This window comes from Hylobates moloch, unplaced genomic scaffold (genome assembly GCF_009828535.3).
Source record: "Hylobates moloch isolate HMO894 unplaced genomic scaffold, HMol_V3 SCAFFOLD_4, whole genome shotgun sequence".
NCBI classification, from domain to species: domain Eukaryota; kingdom Metazoa; phylum Chordata; class Mammalia; order Primates; family Hylobatidae; genus Hylobates; species Hylobates moloch.
This window is the reverse complement of record NW_026652279.1, coordinates 85,991,161-86,014,740: the sequence shown is the minus strand read 5'-3', so window position 1 is coordinate 86,014,740 and position 23,580 is coordinate 85,991,161. Positions and strand designations below refer to the sequence as shown.

General features: G+C 37.4%; 1 protein-coding gene and 1 long non-coding RNA gene across 4 annotated transcripts in view; one reads left to right on the top strand and one right to left on the bottom strand.

Annotated features, from left to right (window-relative positions):
• NBEA (neurobeachin) overlaps window positions 1-23,580 on the top strand; it is a 736,578-nt gene that overhangs the window by 15,155 nt on the left and 697,843 nt on the right. For 2 of the 3 annotated variants that reach the window (XM_058437670.1, XM_032150485.2), the window contains exon 1: window positions 4,025-4,378. The exons of the other annotated variant lie outside the window; for it this stretch is intronic. In XM_058437670.1, coding sequence (XP_058293653.1) covers window positions 4,085-4,378 — 294 coding nt within the window. In that variant the 5' untranslated portion in view covers window positions 4,025-4,084. Of the gene's footprint in view, window positions 1-4,024; window positions 4,379-23,580 lie in introns of those variants that run through there. 3 annotated transcript variants of the gene reach the window in all.
• On the bottom strand, window positions 2,451-4,126 carry LOC131383276 (uncharacterized). Its single transcript, XR_009213175.1, has 4 exons — window positions 3,419-4,126; window positions 3,175-3,327; window positions 2,830-2,973; window positions 2,451-2,733 (listed from the first exon to the last, which is right to left on the bottom strand). It is a non-coding gene; the product is annotated as an uncharacterized LOC131383276 (long non-coding RNA).

Sequence of the window (23,580 nt, the reverse complement as noted above, 5' to 3'; positions counted from 1 at the left end):
CTAATCTGTCCATCAAGATGGAACTTTACGAAGACTACCCATGTAAGGATGGACTGGAGAAGAGTGAGTATGGAAAAGAGGAGACCAGGTATGAAGTGACTAGGATCTGAATCGGTGGCTGCAGTGAGGATGAAAAAAATGGGATGAATGCTAGACCTATTACCAGGAAGAATGGGCAGATCTGTAACTAATTTAATGGTGATAATAATTTCAATATGAGAGGAGAATGGAACCAAAATTATTTGAGAACTTACTACGTGCCAAATGTGAATCATTACTACATTACATGAATCATTAGTGTCATGTTAAGAAAAAAATCCAAAACCAAAACAAACCAAACAGATCTAATTTGATTTGGGGCAACGTTAACTGGAGCTATGTTGCTAAAGGTTGAGGGTGAGGTAAGAATTTCCCTCTGTTTTATACAGGTCTAAACCCACATCGAATTTGGAGTATTCTGTTCAGACAAACTTTAGAGGAAAGCAAGAAATGTGTTCTTTAAAGAACAGGTGAAGGAAGTGGGAATATTTAGTGTGGAGAACTGCTGTTTCCATCCATTCATTTTTTAACACATTTATTCAATGTAAATTATGTCAGGCAAGGTAGGTGCAAAAAAAAAAAAAAAAAAAAAACCAAAAATAATGACACAAAATAACTGTGGGTATTTTCCGACAGCCAATGAAGGGAAACATTATTGATTGTCACTTGCTACTACATTAAGTACCTTAAATGTATTAGCTCCTTTAATCCTATAAAGTAGTATTATCATTCTTACTTTGGGTTGAGTAAACTGAAGCTTCGAAGCTAAAGTCATTTTCCCAACATCACACATATAAGTGGGTGGTGGAACTAGAATCTAAATCCAGCTTCCATTGAATCTGGGGCATGACTTCTCAACCTCTCTGCAACATTGCTTCCTGAAACTCAGATTCACAGGTTTCTTACCTTTGAATGGTTGTCCTTAGGAAGTACAGGTATGCAAAAATGCATACAAAATTAATATTCACTACATAAAATATATTTTTAATCTGGAGACTTAAAAATATACATATTAGGTATCTTCTATTATTACGTAGCTTTTATTTCAAAATATTGTTAACGTAAATGTAAAGTTATTTGTACATTTTCCGGGAAAAGGTTTTGTAGGCCAAAAAGAAATAGACCTGCTGACTTTTCTAAACTTTATGCTTTTGGGATGGTATGGAAGACATATAACTGTGCAATTATGCAGACTTATATGTGGTTATAATTGGTATTACATGTGTTTATAGGTCATGCAACACACATCCCTGTATACTAAGGATACAAAGACACATTGACTATATGCTAGCTGCTCAGTTGAAATTATTTTATGGAATTCTTACTTCCCTATGGAACACATATTATCATCCCTACTTAAGGAACGCGGAGACTGAAACTCAAATAGCTTGAGTAGACTGCAAAGGTAGTAAGTTGTGAGTATGACTCAAAGAATCATGCACTTTCCACAGTATCATAGTGCCTGTGAGGAGCTGATCATCTACTGGAGAAAGCTTTTTAATTGGTAAGCTCTTTTAAATATCTCTGAAATTGAATTAAGTAGGCAAAAGAAGTGGAGTTTTCCTACTTAGAAATGGTGATATTATCTTTACCCACTATCTTCACTAAAGAAAAATGAGCAGAAAAATACAACCAAGTACATATATATACTGCTTAAGAAAAAACACAAGAAAAATTAAAATGGAAATGTTAAAAATGATGTTAAGCTATTCATTCAGAAAGGAAATAGAAAGTTCAGGTTGTCACTGTCTCTCAAAGTACTCATGCAAGAAGTCTAAAAATAGCAAAAAGTAGAACCTGCTGCCATATAGATATATGCACAGTGGGTAAAAAAACTTAGTGTGACAACCTTTCAGTCTAGATTTATGTATTTTAAAAAGATATAATTTTAAATTTGCAAACGAAACAGTACTCTTAAAAGCAGATGATACTCACTTGGGACAGACAAAACGTAGTAGAAGGATATAAATGTTACAGGATTTTTCAATTATATAGTATATCTCAAGTCATACTATTATGACTTGTATGTTTTGTAGATTTCCCATACAGTTTCAAGCATTCTAGCATTTTATAATTCAATTGCCATTTAATTTAAATGGACATGCTAGTTACCACTGCTTTCAGAAGTGTTTGCTTAACTACTTTAATAATTCAATCACTTTGGTGCAAGTTTAAACAAGTAAACAGACATGCAACCAGGAATTCTTCCTAAGTACTGGTTTTGAGGAACTTTTTTATAACCTGTGGTACTTAGAATTTTACCGTATTCCCATATCCGGGGAGTTAACTTGACTGGCAGGTCCAATTAAATATGAATAATAACAAAACTGATTATGGTGGATTTGTATATTGACCTTTTTCATTTGAGATGACAATTAAAAGGATTTGAATATACCTCGAGATACCTAATATTTCTGGTGACTTGCAATAATCTTTATTGAAAAGGGAAGACCTCATGAAATATTAAAGAAAATTATATCCCTCCTTTCAAGGAACAGTCATGCCTATTTAGTTTTAATTCAATACTAGCAGCAAGATTACTGTGTACATTTTAATTTTTAAAAACTAAAGGTTTATTTTTTGTCTCTTGTATCTGTGCAGGCATGGATATGTAGTTTTCTCACAGATCAAGGCTGGCAGTCAGAATCACCCATGTTTTTAGATAATTTCGAAAGTCCTCTGAATTGTACGTGCCTATGAAAAAAGGAAACATCAATAATTGGCATCATACCTGAGGATCGTCAGGATTTTGAAAGTGTCGGATTTGTCGTTCCCACCAAACTACCCCACCTTGTCACACACTGCAGTCTTTTTAGGCTGGGAGGCGAGTTCAAGAGCTGTTTGTTGTTCCGAGCTTGATCCAGAGAGGATCACTGTTTGACAAGTTCTATTTTAAGTCGTGCCCGAGTGTGCAGGTGTCAGCCTCTTTCATGGCTGTAGAAAAAGCACCATTACACTCCATCTGTATTCTTCCCCCGACAATGCAGGATCGCCCCCCCACCCCGCCCCCACCCCGTGCGTTTGTTTCTGCTTTGCCAGCCACTTTTTCTTTGGGAAATTCTAGGGAGGGCAGGCGGACAGGACTGCGAGGAAGGGCGAAGAGGGGCAGAAAGAGGTCGTCTGCCACTCCCCTACCTTACAAGGCACGTGGCACTGGCAGTAGCAGCAGCTGGATGCAACAACGGAGATGAGGAACCTCCTCCCAGCAAGAGGATATTGAGAGAAGGAGGAGGTGGCAGCGAAGGCAAGACATGCACACAGTGTCCTTCCCCACAGGGAGAATCCGCCCTCAAGGGAAAAACCACAAGGAAGCCACTACCCGCCCCGCCTCTGCCAGCTTGCCCCAGTGTCTGGCAGCAGTCCCCATGCACCTGCTCACCTGTCTATCCGTTCGGGGTGGTTGGGGGAGGGACGAGGGGTGTCGGGGTGGGTGGGTGGAAAGAGAAGGAGGGCAGGGCAAAAGAGGGGGTGCACCGAGGGCTCCGCCCCCCCGGAGGCTGTGCGCAGGCGCAGTGGCTGCTACCGCAGGCAGGGGGCGGCAACATGGCGGAGTGAGCGGCGGCGTCGGGGCTTCACAACAACAGTGGCGCCCGTAGCAGCTGTGGCAGCAGCGTCAATAGCATCGGCCACAGCCTGAGCTTTAGCACCGGCCAGAGTCGTGGCCAGCTGCTCGCGTCCTAGGGCTTCTTGGAGCGGCTGCAGCATCTCCGCGGGGGGCGGGCCGGGCCGGACGGACCGGGAGAGGGATAGAGCAGTGGCGGCAGCGGCGGCGGCACACCTGCTGGGCGGGCACGGCCGCTTGCCCGGCAGCGGTTAGCGGTACCGCCACCGCCGAGAATAAGCCTGCGGATTCCCCGCCGCCTCCGCGGGGGAGAGCGCCGGAGCGGGCCGGGCTGAGGCGCAGGCGGGGAGCGGGCCCGGCGCCGCGGCGCTGGTGGATGCTGGGGCTCCGAGGCGACGGCCGGGGGGCGGGGGCCGAGGCAGGTATAACGGTACCGGCGGCGGCAGCGCCGCTGCTCTTCCCTTCTCCTCAGGAGGGGGGCCAATGGCGAGCGAGAAGCCGGGCCCGGGCCCGGGGCTCGAGCCTCAGCCCGTGGGGCTCATTGCCGTCGGGGCCGCTGGCGGAGGCGGCGGGGGCAGCGGTGGTGGCGGCACCGGGGGCAGCGGGATGGGGGAGCTAAGGGGGGCGTCCGGCTCCGGCTCGGTGATGCTCCCCGCGGGGATGATTAACCCTTCGGTGCCGATCCGCAACATCCGGATGAAATTCGCAGTGTTGATTGGACTCATACAGGTCGGAGAGGTCAGCAACAGGGACATCGTGGAGACGGTGCTCAACCTGGTAAGGAAAAGGCGTGCTCTCGGTCTGCTTCCCCAGTCCCCACATACACCGTCCCCAGCGCCTTTCGCTCCCACCCTCCACCCCCAGGGTCGCACGCGCCGCGCGTCCCTGGGAGCACAGAGCGTTCAGCCGGTATTGCCCAGCGGGTGACCTGCCTGCGCGCTGCTAGAGCCACGCCACGCCACCTCCCTCCTCTCCTCTTTCTGGTCCTCTCCTGCCACCTGAGCGCAGTGCCCAACTTAACACCGCTTCTTACCACTTTTTAGGACCACGAGTAAACCAGTACCCGCGGTGAAGGTTTTGGGTTGACTTTAGAGTTTAGTTAGGAGGTGAGGAGGCCTCTTGTTCTCTGGGGTTCTTTTTCTCACACTCTTAATTGTCCGTGGTGTCGCTCTCCGAGGATAACAGCCTTGCCCCTGGAGCCTAAATTCCCCCGTGCTGCTGAAATGTGAGAAGCGCATTAGCTTCCAACTTGAGCAGCTGGGGTGTGATGTTTTCGAAGGAGACAGAAAATGATGCAGTTTTGCATCTGTCTTTAAATATTCCAAGGCCGTGATGGAGAGTGTTGTGTCTGTATCCATCCCCCTCCATCTCTGAAGCAGCCGTCACTTCTTTGTAATATTGCCCTGAATGTACTGATCTCTTAGTCATTTTTTGTGCACACAAGGTGCGTGAGGACACCAAATCATACAGGTTGATTTCTATGGTTACTTTCAGTAGCGTGGCATGTGGGTAAAGACTAAAAAGGAAAGGTTTTAAACGCAGCCCCAGGTTTTGGTTCCTTTCATGATAAGAAAGAGTTACTGCAGAAGTGTGTATGACTTAATGTTTTGCGCTATCTACAGAGAGGCTCAGAAGCGTTTAAGATGTCAGGGAAAGAAATGGAAAGAAATAAGGAGAGGAGAATCATACATTGAGGATAATTAACAGTAGTTCATATTTAGTGCTTTGTAAATGGAGGTTTTGTTTTTGTTTTTGTTTTTTTTTAATGCAGCCAAGCTTTTTAAACAGTTTTCTCTGCAATAGATCTAGTCTTTGATATACTGTAAGGCAAGACATAAATCGAGAGCAATCAGTTGAGTATTGTATTTGGTGTGGAGTCACAGGAATATAACAATATGCTTACAGGGGTACTTCGTAACACCCATGCAGTCATTTTTCAGCTAAGCAATTATTTTTACTTTATTGGAAAACTGAGAGAAAGCTGCAGCTGCATCAGTGGTGTCCTGAGACATGCATTAGATAATGTCTACGGTTTATGAACCTCGTAAATGCACAGAAAAGTTGAAGCTGTTTTTTTCCTTTTGCTAGTGTGTCAGGTCAAAGGAGATTATCTGTCTTTATTATATTCATTGCTGTTTAAAACAAAACACCTCTTTTTACTTTTGTGTACCTTTCGGATAAATCATCATGAAAAGTCAGTGTAAGTTTGAGGGAATGTCACTAAGTTGATATAACCAAGTTCTTTCAGAACACTACTAGAAATACGGTTTTCTTGAGTTTTAATTTTAACTAGCTGCAAATAAGAGGTCAGTACTTGCCATTTCTTTTTAAAAGAAGATAAATGAAATCTCAAACTGTTAGTATGTTAGCAGGTAACTGTATTTCTGTAACTTAAAGGAACACATTTTTAGTTGCAGTTTTGATCTAACCAATATCATTTTTACGTTAGATTATATTAGGCTATTTTAGTAAGTATTCCTATGCTTACTTAATACATTTTAACCTGGTAAGAGGCAGTAGAGCTTTCACAACCTGGAAACTGATTTGAATGTATAACCAGTTTGGACTCTGCAGCAGTAGCAATGTATGCTGAATCAGTTCTTAACAGATGGGGTTTTTTAGATATACGGTAGACTAAGAAAGGAAGTGAAATGTTTCTCTTGAGATAAAAAAGAAATTTAACTCTTCAGAGCAATGAAAATCTGACATGAAGTTTCAATATGCAGACATTATTTTAGAGAACTTTACCATTAAGCTTAGAGTCACTAGAAATAAAGTAATACTGAGATAGTATATCTCCAAATCCACTTAAGACTTTGTAACTGCAATGATACTTGGAATTTAAAGAGTTAGGTTTAAAATTTCTTTGTATATTTAAAGAATGCAATAGATTTTTAAATAGAAACTTTTGGAGAAAAGAATAAATGACAAAAGCAGCTGTTTATTACTAAGTTGTTAATTATATTAATTGTGGAATATAAATTAGTCATTTGAAGTATAATTTTCTTGAACTGTAGATTTAGGGCTTTATTGGCCAATATACTCATGAAAATGTCATATGAAAATTTAAGTGGATTCTCAAAAATATGTGGAAGTCATGGGCATTTAAAAAACTAATTATCAAACTTAATTCTATTTATTTAATAAGTAAACCAATAAAATTCATATAGGACACTCAGTGACTCATTAGAGTTTGGAAACCTTTAATATTAAATCTAAAATGATTTTTTAGAATTTTCCGTTTTAATTTAACACATTAAATAAAAATGTAAGGTGAAATATTGAAATACCTATTACTGTGCCCTGAATGACAGAAAAGAAAGGAGAACTAATGAAACTTCAAAAAAAAGAGGAGTTTCTGCCTTAAACAATACCCTTGTCTCAGTCACCTTTGTTAGTATATTTTTCTTTCTTTTTCCTGTTTATTTTTTCTTCCTATGTAAGGATACTCATAAATACTTGGTTTTTAGGTGCTATTTCTCACATGCCTTGGCCAAAGAATTAAAAGCTGGGCAGAGTGAAGTTTAAGCATGCACTGAAGTGTAGGACTTCTTCAACAGAGCGGTGGCTGTAATTTTTCTGCTTTGTTTCCCAAAGGTCTAGAGACCTATTTTTACTACTAGGTGGATTGTGGGAGTTTGGTGAAGAATCACCAATGTGATATGATATAAAATGAGTGATTTTCATTAGAGATGTATGTATTTTGTATAATGATGTTATAGTTGACTTAAAACATTGAAATATGGAATGGATAATGTTAGGAAGATAGGTAAATTAGTTTGTGAATAAAGTTACAGTCAGAGTGCATTGTCAAGGATTTTGCATTGTAGCTCTACTAATGAAAGAAACTGATCTTTAACAAAGTTTGGCTTCTGGAAGAATTACTTAAAGTGGCAATATAAGAGAATTTAACTACACAGAAGAGATTTTGTTGATTGTTTTCAGTTGTAAAGCTGGCGTACTACCTAATCTATTACTTCTTTTGTAAACACACTTAACATAGGTTTATATAAGCTTTATCCATATTTGAAGTAAAAGCTATGTAAATATCGTGTGTTATCGTTGCTTATAATATGGAAGTTGCTTTTATGAACATAAATTTCTAGAAAAATATGTTTATAATAGAGGATTAATATTTACTTAGTGAAAGAATTCATAATTTTTTTGGAATGGCTTATGTATATAGTATAATTCTATGATTATAATTATGGAATTTAATTATAGACTTGAAGATATTTTATGAATAACTGAATTCATGAAATTTTTTTCATGAAAATTTTTCATGGATTTGTAGATTTTTTTCATGAGTTACTGTGAGTTACATCAGTGTGTCCAGTTGTAGAAAATGATATTTCCTCTGATTTTTTTTTTACATTCTAAGTGGCATGCTCTTGGCTGAACTGGAAGCCTAACAAGATGCTTTGAGGTGATTTGTGGTTTACTAAATTTCTTTCATCTTGGCTTATGGATCATGGTATTTTTGTTAAAAGGGTAACTTTAAGGTTTTTTTTTTTTGTACTTGAATATGGCAGTAACTCTTCTTCTTAGAGTTTTTTTAAATTTGCAGCTTGATAGTCATAATTTTCATTTTAAAGATATTTAGAATTTTACAAACAAGGTGTCTTCTGCATTTGAATTATATTTATTTAAAAAATATACAGTTGTATCTTAGAATCATGGAGGTCCTTAATACTAATAAAACCACATTTATATTAAAATAATTTCTTGCATTTTAATTTATGTTGATATGTAAGCCTTTTCATATTAATTTGAGTTGTATTTTATTCTCATGATTGGGTATGGAAAATAAAATTCAGGATTCATATGTAAATGCTCGAGGTTTCAATATCTTAAGGAGTTTTGAGATTTTCCATAGAAATATTAATTTAGTCACATAATGACACTAAGGCAGCAAATATTCTATGGTCAGTCTACAATCAAGTTATATTAATTTTAAATAAATGTTTTGTATATTGCTAGCTGCTTTTTGGCAAATACTATGCTGTTAATTAAAAATATCTCAAGGTTCTTTATTCTTTTGCTATACTTTTCCCAAACAGTGTGAAATAATTTATTGGGTCTAACAGACCCAGCCCCCGTTTTGTGTCACTGGTATAGCTGTATTATAAAATTCAGTCATCTGCTTTTTTTTTTTTTTTTTTTTTACTATATACTGAACATATTGTTATGCATTAGTTCCAGGTTTTCCATTTCTTGTCTTTATACAATGTTAGCATATCTCTTTGGCATCACATATCACCCTGTAGCATTACAGTTATTTATGTGTGTTTCCCTTCCTAGGCTGTGAACTCCATGAGGGCAGGAATTGATTTTATGCATATTTATTTTTTGTATTTCTAGGCCTTGGATAAGTTAAGTACATTTGTAGTGTGCAGGACACTATCATTAGGCAGTAATGATTATGGTCAATTTCTGAAGTTATGTTCAACATTACGGTCCAGACTTAGGATCCTGAAATAAACTCATATATAAACTCAACTCATATAAACTTCATGTATTTTTTTTTCCTCAAACTAGAACTATGTGTTCAATGTGTATGATATTACCTGACTGTGTAGGCATTACTGCATATGTAGATGTTATTTTGAACTGGCGTCTGTTAATAAGTTCGAATCTGGTAAAAACTTTTCAGTAAACTTTTATGTATAATCAAATATAATCACATAACAAAGTCATGTTGTTAACAAAGAAAATACATAATGCATTGAAGAGAAATTATAGAAAATATTGTTAGCATTTGTCATATTGCCAAGAATAGTGGACATCTCTTGTTTTTGTGTGTCTGGCATACATTTCACCTCTTTGTAGTGGTATCTCAGTTTTCCTTTGATGACTCACTCATTCCCCATTTTTAGTTCAGCTGGTTTAGGTGGGTCTACCCCACTGCCTGCCTTGAGGTTCAGACATCTAACCTAGGTGTGGCAGGAATTGTGGTGATTGGTTCAATGACAAACATTTAACCCAAGGGTAGCGAGCCAGAGTAGGTTCCAGGAATTGTGCTGGAAGGCTTTCTGATGGGGATGCTGAATGTGTAAATTCTTAAGAGTTGTAGGTCCCTGTCTTAGAATTTGACCAGGTGTGAAGCAAACAACCTCATGATTCTGTTGGAGAACCTAGAGTTCTTTATGTCTGTGGTGATTATCTTCTAACCATTAAATTATCTCCTTTAAAATTTACTATTGTTATTTATTTCAAATCAGTGTAAGTTGGGTTTTTTGTCACTTGTAAACAGAAGGAATCCCCAGTAACATAGACATTAGTATCTGGAAATGACACATTGTAGGAAACAGACCTTAGATTTTGAAATGGAGTGGAAGGCAGTGAGAACTTTGTGGTCCTCTAGCAGTTCCTTTTTACAGAGCAGCTGTTTAAATTGTCAGCTGTGTTATCTTTGTCAATGGAACTACTGAGTTGGAATTTTAGGGATGTTGGAATGTTTTGGTCACTTTTTGGTGTCTTTGATACAATGTCTTTTAAGAGAGCAGTTAACTTTGGTCCAAGTTAGCATGCTTGAAAGCAAAGCAGAAAGAAAATGTAGCCTTTCCAAGGCAGAGAGGCTCTTTCTGCCTGTAGCTGCCATCCAAGATAGCAGAGAATTAGAATATTAAAGCTTTGTAGGTCATAAAGGCCTAAGTTTTTATCCCGTGCTAAAGTTGGCAAGAGGAAAGCCAAGAGTTTAAATTAGAACCAAATAAAGTTCTGTCTGATAAGCTTCTCCCAAGCCTCTCATGCAGTATATGCCAGCCTTCTGACCAAAGTAACAGTAATCCAGTTGTGAAGAGCTTTAAAATAGGATGCAACCAGGGAGCAAGTGATAGAATAGCTGTGCCTCCTCACCCAGTTTATTGTTTCACATTGCTTCAAGGAAGATCATTAAGCTGAGGGTTAAGGGGATAAGAGTACTGGGAAGGCCTATTGCTATGAGACTGAAACTTAAAAGCTGTCAAGATCCTGACAGGATCTCATGTTTTGGTTGCGAATTCAACTCCTTTGACTAAGTAAATTGACGAAAAACTTAACAAAGTTTTAGGGAAGCCATACTTCGAGATAAACCTCAAGCCTGGTAAACAAAGGCCTGTATTCTTTTACTTCTAAGGCAGTTCTAAGCTCCAGCAGTATAGCTGCTAGAAGGAAAATCTGCATTATGGAGGATAATAAGTGAGATCTTCTGAGATAGTGGTAGTGAATGCATTCATATTGGCCGACCCAAGGAATTCCATTAGCAAGGACAGGGAATTCTTGTTACTCTGACCAATGATATATGGTTTATGCTTTGAAATTAGTTATCGTGGTGTTTCTTTAACCTTGTGCAGTCTTCTAAGTGCAGTTATTGTTACTTAATGTTCTTTTACCATTGTATATTAATTAGAAGGTATAGTTAAATTTATTACATAGCTATGTAATTGGTCAGGTTTGAGGTACCACCAAGAAGAATATTGTCATAACACAAAAATTTCAGACTTGAGGTTAGATGCAGTAATTTGACTTTGTCTTTTTTCACCCTCTGGTAAGGTGGTAAGTACACTTTCTATTGTGTCTAAGATAGCCATGTTAAACATGGATATTTAAGTAGTTATATGTATGAAAAGAAATGAGTGTCTGAGATGGGTGGGTAGCCAAGGACTAATGTTATAGATTTCTGCCAGTTTTGGCTGCCTAGCATCCATTCTTTCTGCTGTTAACATTCTCGATTTTTTGATACTCTTTTAGGGAGTCATTCTTGATTTTTATGGTCTGGGGCTTCACTGGTCTTTATCCTGCTTTCCTGAACCAGACAGAGAAACTGACGTCTGGCCCAACAGTAACTGGTATTGGTTATAAAATTTAGCTGCACTTCTGAGACAGCTTGATAACTTCTTTCTGAAGAAAGAAAAAGGTGCTTTCGCTGGGGTTGCTGAAAATGTTAGAATGTAAGTCTAGAATTGACTGCAGTCTGCGCCATGAAGGCAGATTCTGCTTGAGAACATAGCTGTTGTTAAAGAGGCACCTAAAATCAAGCCATACATTGCTGTTGGCAGCTTTGGATCCCCTCAAGTCAGTTCTATCCCCAGATGTTTCAGTGTATCATTTTGCTTTAAGCCAGTTTGAGTTGGGTTTCTATCCATTTGTGCCCCAAAGATTCCTAATATTCTAAATTAAAAATTTTTTAAATACTTTAGGTATTAAATATTGTAAGACGAAGCATAAGAAAAATGTTTACTTGTCAAAGGACTTGATATATTTCAAGAAAGAAGAAATATACATGGTTAATTAATATAAAAATACTCACTTTGGCTAAATAAGAACGTAAGGTAACAGATAACATGAAAAGGAAGGGATTAAAAAGAAATGACCAGCTGGTCATGGTGGCTCATACCTGTAATTCCAGCACTTTGGGAGTCTGAGGTGGGAGGATTGCTTGAGCCAGGGAGTTCAAGACCAACCTAGGCAACAACCCTGGAGGTTGAGTCTGCAGTGAGCTGTGACCATGCCACTGCATTCCAGCCTGGGTGATGGAGTAAGACCCTGTCTCACAAAAAAAGAAATGATGATTGTTTGCTAGGGCAAGTTAAAATAATCTTAAATGCTCTTTTTTGGCTCGTAAACTGTTACAGCTATTCCGAGTGACATTTTACCAATATGTATCAAGGATTTTAAAGAGGTTCCTATAATTTATTCTTAGTTCTTTAGGCTAAGGAAAAAAATACCTGTGGACAGATATGAAAATTAAGTGTATTTTTATGATATAACATATGTGGCAACAACTTAAATGTTCAATAATAGGAAAACATTAAATATATTATTTTTACATCCATGTTATGAAATAACATACAGCTATTAAAACATTCTGTGCCTCAGTTTCTTCGTGTGTAAAATGGGATTTCAACCTTATAAGATAGAGATACAGGTTGTGCAGATTAAATGGGTTAATATATTAAAGTGCTTGGTATATAGTAAACTTTAGTTAGTACTTACTATTGTTGTTTTAGTTCTTACCTTGGTCCTGAGAATCACCTGACCATAGAAAGAAGTAATGACCTAACTAAAAGTGATCTGTCCTATTTTAGCTTGGAGTACCTGAGCCTAGTGACCTGTCAGGGAGGAGACTCTTAGGTACACACAGATCATGGTCTCCTGCTGAAGCACAGGACATCTGTTGTCTTGAATCCTGCATAGTCTTTATCAGTGCCAGAGGTAGTTTTTCTGATTTCTTACTTTGAATGAGGAGAGTGAGAAACTGGGGAAGGAAGAGGCAAGAGGTAACACCAGTTCCTTTGTGTGGAGTGTCTTCTATCTCTTCTCTCACAGGGCTGACTTTCACATGTTGATATAGTAAGACATGGATGGTGATCCAAGGCAAATAGTAACTCCCTCTAGGAGTATTTGCTTAAATATTTAGAAGACTGCTTGGGTAACAAGTCTAAGAGGCAAGTTAAAGGATTAAAAACTATTTTATGACTATTTTAGAAAATAACATTAGCCTATAGTTTAATAGCTCTTAACTATTTATGATACACTTGCGAAATTGAACACAGCAGTGTTCTCTAACCCTCAGAATAATTTCCTTTTGTAGATACCATTCCTGCTTTACGTATGTAGAAACTAAGGCTGTAGAAAATGTGAAGTAATTAGACAAGGTTATCTAGGTACTAAGTAGCACAGCTGGGACTCAGACCTTCAGGTTCCAAAGCTAGAGTTCTTTCCCGTTACTAAGCAAATGTAGCTAGTACTTAGAAATTATCCCAAAGACAGCATGTATGAAGAGATGATGCTGGAAGGGGAGGGACCAGCCAGCCTCAGTGAGTTGATTCTCTGGTAGGGAATGTGTCCCATAGACAACTTAGGACAGGCTATTCAGAGGAAATTAAAAATGAATGCAGGTCAATTGAATGGATTTGTACACTAAAGTGACTTAGCAAGAACTATACCATGAGCTATTAATATTTGAGTTTTGGGAAATAATTGGTTATGTGGTAATGGCTTTGAATTTTATACATTTTCACTGGGCATAATGTGGATACTTGAGAGATTACTCTGAACCAGAATAATAGTATGCATTAATATATTATACAGAAAAAGTAAATTCGTGATTTTCTTGTTATATATTGGAGGTAATTATTTGAACCACTGTATATACCATATTTGCTTGAATAAAACAAATGAGTTATAGAAGGAATTATACTAGCATCTGGGTAATATAACTTCTAATAATTGTGATTTCTCTTTCACTTTATGAAGGTAGAGCAAACATTGATTAATAGCAAATTTTATGGGAGTAAAAATATCTAGATGTATTTCTCTCTAGCAAATGCTTTCATTTTCTGAGAGAAATAACTTGCAGCAGATTAAAGATGGTATATACATATTTTTATGTTATTTACTTTTTTATATTTGGGAAGGGAATTGGCATTTATAGATTGGGTTTGGGTTCATATCTTATGTTTTTAATGTCCTCTTCCAACTCCTTTGAAATAATAACTAAACTATAACTGAGGTTAAGGAGCTTGTCCAAGATTGCAAAATTGCTTAGTAGCAGAATGAGATCCAAAGCTGGATCTTCCATTCCCAAGTTTTGCTATTTAAATACACCATTACCTTTGATAATGATGATGATGACAGTGATAGAATCTTTACATGTCAGGCACTGTGTTAAGCATATGACCTGTGTTATCTTATTTAATCATCTTGACCTATATTGTGAAATATTCAGTGAAATAAAGTCATTGTCTTTCTAAGCTAAGCAAGTCTGCTATCTTATAAGAGAAGTGTTTTCAACTCTGAATATATAAACGATACTTGATTATAAAATGTCATAGAATTATTTCACTTAATTTATTCTAATTCTTTATAACTTGATCACCCTTTCAAAGTCCTTGAATTTAAATTAAGTATTTAAAATTTTTTAACCTTAGGAGATATGAGTTATCAGTACGAGAATGTTCCTTTTATGATAATATATTGACTGTTACTTGATAGCTGTTGCATTTCTCAAGTCATCATATTCTTCCATCTTTTGTCTAAAGAACAGCTCATCTTTCAAGATTTAGCTCTTACCCCTCTTTAAGTGACGTCTTCCCTGATATTCCCCTAAAAGCTATTCCTCCCAACCTGTGCTTTCCCATAGAATTTTATACATATTTCAGATTTAGTACCCACACATTCTATTTTAAATTACAGTTGGCCCTCTGTATCCATGGGTTCCATATCCATGAATTCAGTTAACTTTGGATAGAAAATATGTGAGAAAAAAATGGATGGTACTAAACATGTATAGACTTTTAAATCTTGTCATTATTCCCTAAACCAGGGGTTCCCAACCCCTGGGCCATGGACCTGTTAGGAACTGGGCCACACAGCAGAAAGTGGGCCATGGGTGAGCGAGCATTACCACCTGAGCTCTGCCTCCTGTCAGATCGGCGGTGCCATTAGATTCTCATAGGAGAGCAAACCCTATGATGAACTGCGCAAGCAAGGGATCTAGGTTGTGCACTCCTTATGAGAATCTAATGCCTGATGATCTGAGGTGGAACAGTTTCATCCCAAAACCATCCCCCCTGAACCCCCCTATTCATGGAAAAATTGTCTTCCATGAAACCGGCTCCTGGTGCCAAAAGGGTTGGGGATCACTGCCCTAAACAATATAGTATAACAACTATTTACATAGCATTACATTGTATTAGGTATTACCTGGAGAGGAGTTAAAGTACACAGGAGGGTGTGCATAGCTTATGTGCAAATACTATACCATTGTATACCAGGAACTTGGGAATCTATGGATTTTGGTAACCACAGAGGGCCCTGGAACCAATACCCCAGAGATATCAAGGGACAACTGTGTTTGTTTACTTATCAGACTGCACTAGAGGCTCTGAATCTTTTGAGGATCAGCACATTATTTTACCTTGCCATTATGAGTATTTAACATAGTATCTGGCATTTTGTGGTGTTTAGTGAACTTTACTCTGAACATTTTCTCTCATCTTTGATATAGTTTGCTTGTTTCAGTCATGTCCAGCTTCGGTACAAATCTTATTTTTGCAGGCTATTCTGATTCTTTTAATTTCTACATTTGCCTCTTGCTTTAACATTTCAGTTTTCATTTTTATTTTTGAGTGGAGGATGATTGGTATACCTACATGTATACAGTTGTCCCTTGGTATCCATGGAAGATTGGTTCCAGGACCCCTCAGGATCCATGGATGCTCAAGTCCTTTGTATAAAATGGCATAGTATTTGCATATAACCAATGAATATCTTCCCATGTACTTCAAATCATCTCCAGATTACCTATAATACCTAATGCAGTGCAAATGCTAGGTAAATCGTTGTTCTGTTGCATTGTTGAGGGAAGTGACAAGAACAAATGTACATGTTCAATACAGATGCAACCATCTATTTTTTAAAAGAAATATTTTCGATCCCCTATTGGTTGAATCTATGGATATAGAACTCATGGATACAGAGGGCCCACTGAAAATACATGGTTTATATTTTAAAAAAAGTTTTCTGGATATTTGAGACTGGTAAGGAGTCAGAGTGTTATCGGATCTGGTCAATGGCCTGACTCTTTCACTTGCATAGACGAGGAAACTGAGAACCAGGTAGGTTAAGATCCTATGGTCCTTCACAGACTAGGAATTAACACCCAGATTCCCTGACCCTTAGTCCAGTTCTTTTTTCATTTTATCTTGATGACTGTAGTTCCACTTTGCTTAAGCTCATTTTCTGCTTTATAACTTTCATATGGAAACTTCCGTTTTTACTCCAGCAGGCTCAGAATACTTAAAATGATAGTTAAATAAGGCCGGGCGCAGTGGCTCACGCTTGTAATCCCAGCACTTTGGGAGGCTGAGGCGGGCGGATCACGAGGTCAGGAGATTGAGACCACGGTGAAACCCCGTCTCTACTAAAAATACAAAAAATTAGCCGGGCGTGGTGGCAGGCACCTGTAGTCCCAGCTACTCGGAGAGGCTGAGGCAGGAGAATGGCGTGAACCCGGGAGGCGGAGCTTGCAGTGAGCCGAGATCGCGCCACTGCACTCCAGCCTGGGCGACAGAGCGAGACTCTGTCTCAAAAAAAAAAAAAAAAATGATAGTTAAATAAATTACTGAATAATCCTAATCTAGTGTGCCATTGCTAGAGTCAAGATACTTCTTGGGTACATAAAAGAGTAACATAATTCATACCTTCAAGTAACTTGAAATTCAGAACAGAAGAATAAACAGATAAATTATGATGGATAAAAGTAATATTGTAGAGATATAAACAAAGTGCTGTGGGAACATTAATGGAGCTACTAACTTTGCTTGGAGGAGTTGGGAAGGCTTCATGGGTAGATGTCTTGTGAAAGGGATCTTGAAGGACAAGTAACTGTTCTAGGATTAAAAGAGCAGGAAAAGAACAGCTTTCCACAAAGGGATAGCTTGCACAATGACAAGAGCCATGAAGGAGTGTTTTCATGGTTTTTTGCCTTAATGCTAACTATAGACTACAGTAAATTAAATCAACTTTATTTCTTTTTGTAGAAATCTTTTTTTAAAATTCTAGTAGTACAGTTGACCATTCGTATCTTTCAGTTAGGAGGAGTTAATTACCCCTACTTGTAGGAGGGTCAGCCTTTTGTTCTGTTCAGACCTTCAACTGATTGGTTGAATGAGGCCCATCCACATTAGGCAGGGCAGTCTGTTTATACAGTATACTAATGCAAATGCTAATCTCATTCAAAGACATACTCACAGACATTCAGAATAATATTTAATGAAATATATGGGCATCCTCTGGCCCAGTTGACACCTAAAATTAACCATCATAAGAGGTATGTATTTTTCTATCAGCTCTCCCTTTTGACTGTTGAAAGATATATTGTTATACCCATTGCAGAAAAATTATAAACCTGTGCACATAGTAGGCATTTAATAAATATCAAATGAATGAAGTACAAAAATGAATGACTCACTGGCAAAGAAAAAAGACAACTTTAATTTTTAGTATAATTCTGAAGAGAAGGTAAAGATGAATAGATGAAAATTAACATTAACATTTGGCATTTATGTTTATTTTCAGTAGTCTTTCAGGTGAATGATGATTAACTTTTTAAGGATATTAGTGTTTTGCATTTATAAAAAATGAAATTTATATACAAATAATTTTTTATGAGAGCAAAAAAACTATGGTTTTGAAAGTCAGTAAAAGTTTTTTTTTTTTTTTTTTTTTTTTTTTGGTCATTAGGTTTATTCCCAGGCTGGCCTGATATGTTCAAATTCTTGATATCTTAATTTTTTTATAGAGGTAAAATATAACATAATTTATTTCAACCCTTTTTAAAATTTTGTTTTCAATCGACACATAATTGTATGCATTTCTGGGGTCTAATATGATGTTTTGATACATGTATACATTGTGTAAAAATCAAATTGGGGTACTTAGCATGTCCATCACCTCAACTATTTATCATTTCTTTGTGATAAGAACACTCAAAATCTTCTAGTTATTTTGAAATACACAGTACAATATTGTTAATCATAGTCACTGTATATTTTAACCATTTTAAAGTGTACAGTTTGGTGGCATTAAGTGATTTCACATTGTTGTTCAACCATCATCACCATCCAAGTCCAGAATTTTTTCATCTTCCCAAACTGAAATCCTGTGTCCATTAAATAGTAACTTCCATTTCTCCTCTCCCAACCTCAGGTGATCCGCCCACCTTGGCCTCCCAAAGTGTTGGGCTTACAGGCGTGAGCCACCATGCCCGGCCAAAAGTAATTTCTATAGGACTCAGATTATTTAGTTCTGTTTCTTTAATATCATGTGGAATGTGTGTATATGTGTATGTGTGTGTGTATATATATATATACACACACACACACACATATATATACACACACATATATACACATACATATATATAAACACACATACACACACACATATATACCCACCATAGTGATATTTATTTAAAAATTCATTTTTTCCCTTGCATTTGTTTTGTTCTCATAGTAGAGCTACTCTTGATTCTCTTATCTTGAAACTTCTCTGTAATGCTCCACACCTAGCCCAAACTTCTCTGTAATGCTCCACACCTAGCCCTAACCTTGTATTTTCATAGTATTCCATTTCCTTCATCTTTATTACAAAGCTTAAAATAATTAAACTGGGAAGACAGTCTTAAAAGGTGAGGCAGGTGAAGAGACTCAGCAGGCCAAGCCAGAATTCTGGCACGGGAAAAGAAAGACCAGGAACACTCACACATGTATAATTTTTGTTTTGTCACCTAAAAATCGATTTGTGGACAACAAAACTAATTTGTTATGTATGATTAATCTTGATGATTACACTTCCTTATTGAATATTCAGCAGTGATTTTATCCCAAGTCCTCCTTTATCTAAAGCAAAATACCTGTAATTCATTTGTTCCTTAAGAGATTGTAAACATGTTACATTAAACAATCTGAATTTTAAAATTAAAAAAAGATAAAGCAAAAACATTTATTTATCTTTCATACTACCTATTTATAAGCTTCCAGAGAGCACGACCAATATCTATTTGAACTTATTTTATATAACATACAACTTCTGAAGATACATGTTTTCGCTACAACCCCTTTGTTTTTGTATTTTTTTTTTGCTTTTTTTTTTTTTAGCATTTTTCTTTTTTTTTCTTTTTTTTTATTATTATACTTTAGGTTTTAGGGTACATGTGCACAATGTGCAGGTTTGTTACATATGTATCCATCTGCCATGTTGTTTTGCTGCACCCATTAACTCGTCATTTAGCATTAGGTATATCTCTTAATGCTGTCCCTCCCCCCTTCCCCCACCCCACAACAGTCCCCGGAGTGTGATGTTCCTCTTCCTGTGTCCATGAGTTCTCATTGTTCAATTCCCACCTATGAGTGAGAACATGCGGTGTTTGGTTTTTGTCCTTGCGATAGTTTACTGAGAATGATGTTTTCCAGTTTCATCCATGTCCCTACAAAGGACATGAACTCATCATTTTTTATGGCTGCATAGTATTCCATGGTGTATATGTGCCACATTTTCTTAATCCAGTCTATCGTTGTTGGACATTTGGGTTGGTTCCAACTCTTTGCTATTGTGAATAGTGCCACAATAAACATACGTGTGCATGTGTCTTTATATCAGCATGATTTATAGTCCTTTGGGTATATACCCAGTAATGGGATGGCTGGGTCAAATGGTATTTCTAGTTCTAGATCCCTGAGGAATCGCCACATTGACTTCCACAATGGTTGAACTAGTTTACAGTCCCACCAACAGTGTAAAAATGTTCCTATTTCTCCACATCCTCTCCAGCACCTCTTGTTTCCTGACTTTTTAATGATGGCCATTCTAACTGGTGTGAGATGGTATCTCATTGTGGTTTTGATTTGCATTTCTCTGATGGGCAGTGATGATGAGCATTTTTTCATGTGTTTTTTGGCTGCATAAATGTCTTCTTTTGAGAAGTGTCTGTTCATATCCTTTGCCCACTTTTTGATGGGGTTGTTTGTTTTTTTCTTGTAAATTTGTTTGAGTTCATTGTAGATTCTGGATATTAGCATTTTGTCAGATGAGTAGGTTGCAAAAATTTTCTCCCATTCTGTAGGTAGCCTGTTCACTCTGATGGTAGTTTCTTTTGCTGTGCAGAAACTCTTTAGTTTAATGAGATCCCATTTGTCAATTTTGGCTTTTGTTGCCATTGCTTTTGGTGTTTTAGACATGAAGTCCTTGCCCATGCCTGTGTCCTGAATGGTATTGCCTAGGTTTTCGTCTAGGGTTTTTATGGTTTTAGGTCTAACATTTAAGTCTTTAATCCATCTTGAATTAATTTTTGCATAAGGTGTAAGGAAGGGATCCAGTTTCAGCTTTCTACATATGGCTAGCCAGTTTTCCCAGCACCATTTATTAAATAGGGACTCCTTTCCCCATTGCTTGTTTTTTTCAGGTTTGTCAAAGATCAGATAGTTGTAGATATGTGGCATTATTTCTGAGGGCTCTGTTCTGTTCCATAGATCTGTCTCTGTTGTGGTACCAGTACCATGCTGTTTTGTTTACTGTAGCCATGTAGTATAGTTTGAAGTCAGGTAGTGTGATGCCTCCAGCTTTGTTCTTTTGGCTTAGGATTGACTTGGCGATGCGGGCTCTTTTTTGGTTCCATATGAAGTTTAAAGTAGATTTTTCCAATTCTGTGAAGAAAGTCATTGGTAGCTTGATGGGGATGGCATTGAATCTATAAATTACCTTGGGTAGTATGGCCATTTTTGCGATATTGATTCTTCCAACCCATGAGCATGGAATGTTCTTCCATTTGTTTGTATCCTCTTTTATTTCATCGAGCAGTGGTTTGTAGTTCTCCTTGAAGAGGACCTTCACGTCCCTTGTAAGTTGGATTCCTAGATATTTTATTCTCTTTGAAGCAATTGTGAATGGGAGTTCACTCATGATTTGGCTCCCTGTTTGTCTGTGATTGGTGTACAAGAATGCTTGTGATTTTTGTACATTGATTTTGTATCCTGAGACTTTGCTGAAGTTGCTTATCAGCTTAAGGAGATTTTGGGCTGAGACAGTGGGGTTTTCTAGATATACAGTCATGTCATCTGCAAACAGGGACAATTTGACTTCCTCTTTTCCTAATTGAATACCCTTTATTTCCTTCTCCTGCCTGATTGCCCTGGCCAGAACTTCCAGCACTGTGTTGAATAGGAGTGGTGAGAGAGGGCATCCCTGTCTTGTGCCAGTTTTCAAAGGGAATGCTTCCAGTTTTTGCCCATTCAGTATGATATTGGCTGTGGGTTTGTCATAGATAGCTCTTATGATTTTGAGGTACATCCCATCAATTCCTAATTTATTGAGAGTTTTTAGCATGAAGAGTTGTTGAATTTTGTCAAAGGCCTTTTCTGCATCTATTGAGATAATCATGTGGTTTTTGTCTTTGGTTCTGTTTATATGCTGGATTACATTTATTGATTTGTATCCCAGGGATGAAACTCACTTGATCATGGTGTATAAGCTTTTTGATGTGCTGCTGGATTCGGTTTGCCAGTATTATATTGAGGATTTTTGCATCGATGTTCATCAAGGATATTGGTCTAAAATTCCCTTTTTTGGTTATGTCTCTGCCAGGCTTTGGTATCAGGACGATGCTGACTTCATAAAATGTGTTAGGGAGGATTCCCTCTTTTTCTATTGATGGGAATAGTTTCAGAAGGAATGGTACCAGTTCTCCTTGTACCTCTGGTAGAATTCGGCTGTGAATCCATCAGGTCCTGGACTCTTTTTGGTTGGTAAGCTATTGATTATTGCCACAATTTCAGAGCCTGTTATTGGTCTATTCAGAGATTCAACTTCTTCCTGGTTTAGTCTTGGGAAGGTGTATTTGTTGAGGAATTTATCCATTTCTTCTAGATTTTCTAGTTTATTTGCATAGAGGTGTTTGTAGTATTCTCTGATGGTAGATTGTATTTCTGTGGGATCGGTGGTGATATCCCTTTTTCATTTTTTATTGCATCTATTTGATTCTTCTCTCTTTCCTTCTTTATTAGTATTGCTAGCGGTCTATCAGTTTTGTTGATCTTTTCAAAAAACCAGCTCCTGGATTCATTAATGTTTTGAAGGGTTTTTTGTGTCTCTATTTCCTTCAGTTCTGCTCTGATTTTAGTTATTTCTAGCCTTCTGCTAGCTTTTGAATGTGTTTGCTCTTGCTTTTCTAGTTCTTTTAATTGTGATATTAGGGTGTCTTTTTAAGAAATAACATACAATTTATTACCTTTATTATAGTCCTAGCTTATCTTAAATAATTTACTCAAGACTTATCAGTCATGGATATATTTATGCCTCTTTTGAGTCTATTTATAGCTTATTTGTCTCTTTGTTTGCTTCTTGTTCTAAAATACTGCTTCTTTTTGTTTGTGTACAGCTATACTATCCAGTGTGGAAGCCCATTTCTTGTGGCTGGTGAGCACTTATAATGTGGCTTTTGAGAATTGAGTGTGTTTTAAGTGTAAAATACACACTGAATTTCAAAGACTTAGTTTAAAAATATATCTTATTAATAATGTTTTATATTAGTTACATGTTGTAGATATATTACCTTTAGGTTATTTTATTATAAATAAAACATACTTATTAAAATTCATTTTACCTGTTTATGTTTCTTTTAGTGTGACTACTAAAATTTTAAAAATTGTATATGTACCTCACATTATATTTCTTTTAGATAGCATTGTTCTAACTGAGATAAGTCAGTTATTAGGTCTTATATTGGAGACTTTGGGAGACAAATTCATATTTTACATGATTTTATAAACTATAATAGTCACTTGTCCTTTATCTTTGGAGCAAAAACGATTCATTTTTATTTATAATGAAATTAGAGGCTATTCATCAGTAAGAAGGGGAGGACAGATTCAGATTAAGTTGTGACTGGGGGAAGCGTCAATGGGAGGAGACCCCCTAATGCCTGGTAAAGTCAGGTATTGTTGCCTGATATATAGTAAACATTCGATACATATTAATTTTTTAAAAATTGGGTCCGGATTTGAAGAAATGGTAATAATAGGATATTTCACACCATGAATAGAGTTATAGTTTAAATGCATAGGTGTAAGTTTAGGCCCTGGGGAGACTAGAGGTGCTTTTGGTTTTTACTGCCTGCCCTTGAGAGTAGGAGCTAGAACTCTGGGCATTTGTGAAAAATGAATAAGAGAAAAGGTGGAGGAAGGGATGAGAGTAAGTAAACTCAGAGTGTTTGGAACTTATTTCTAATTTTTGTGGTCTCATAAAATTTGATTTCCAAAAATTGCAATAGTTTATCAAAGTAGAGTTAAATGGCTTGCTAAAACTTAGAAGAAAATTCAAGTTGGTCTGATACAGTTCAGTATTCTAAGATCAGGATCACCATGAATACGGATTTTTCCTTAACTGTTTTGATAGCAGCACTATTATGTCAAACCTTTCTTCTTCTGTAAGGATATCCT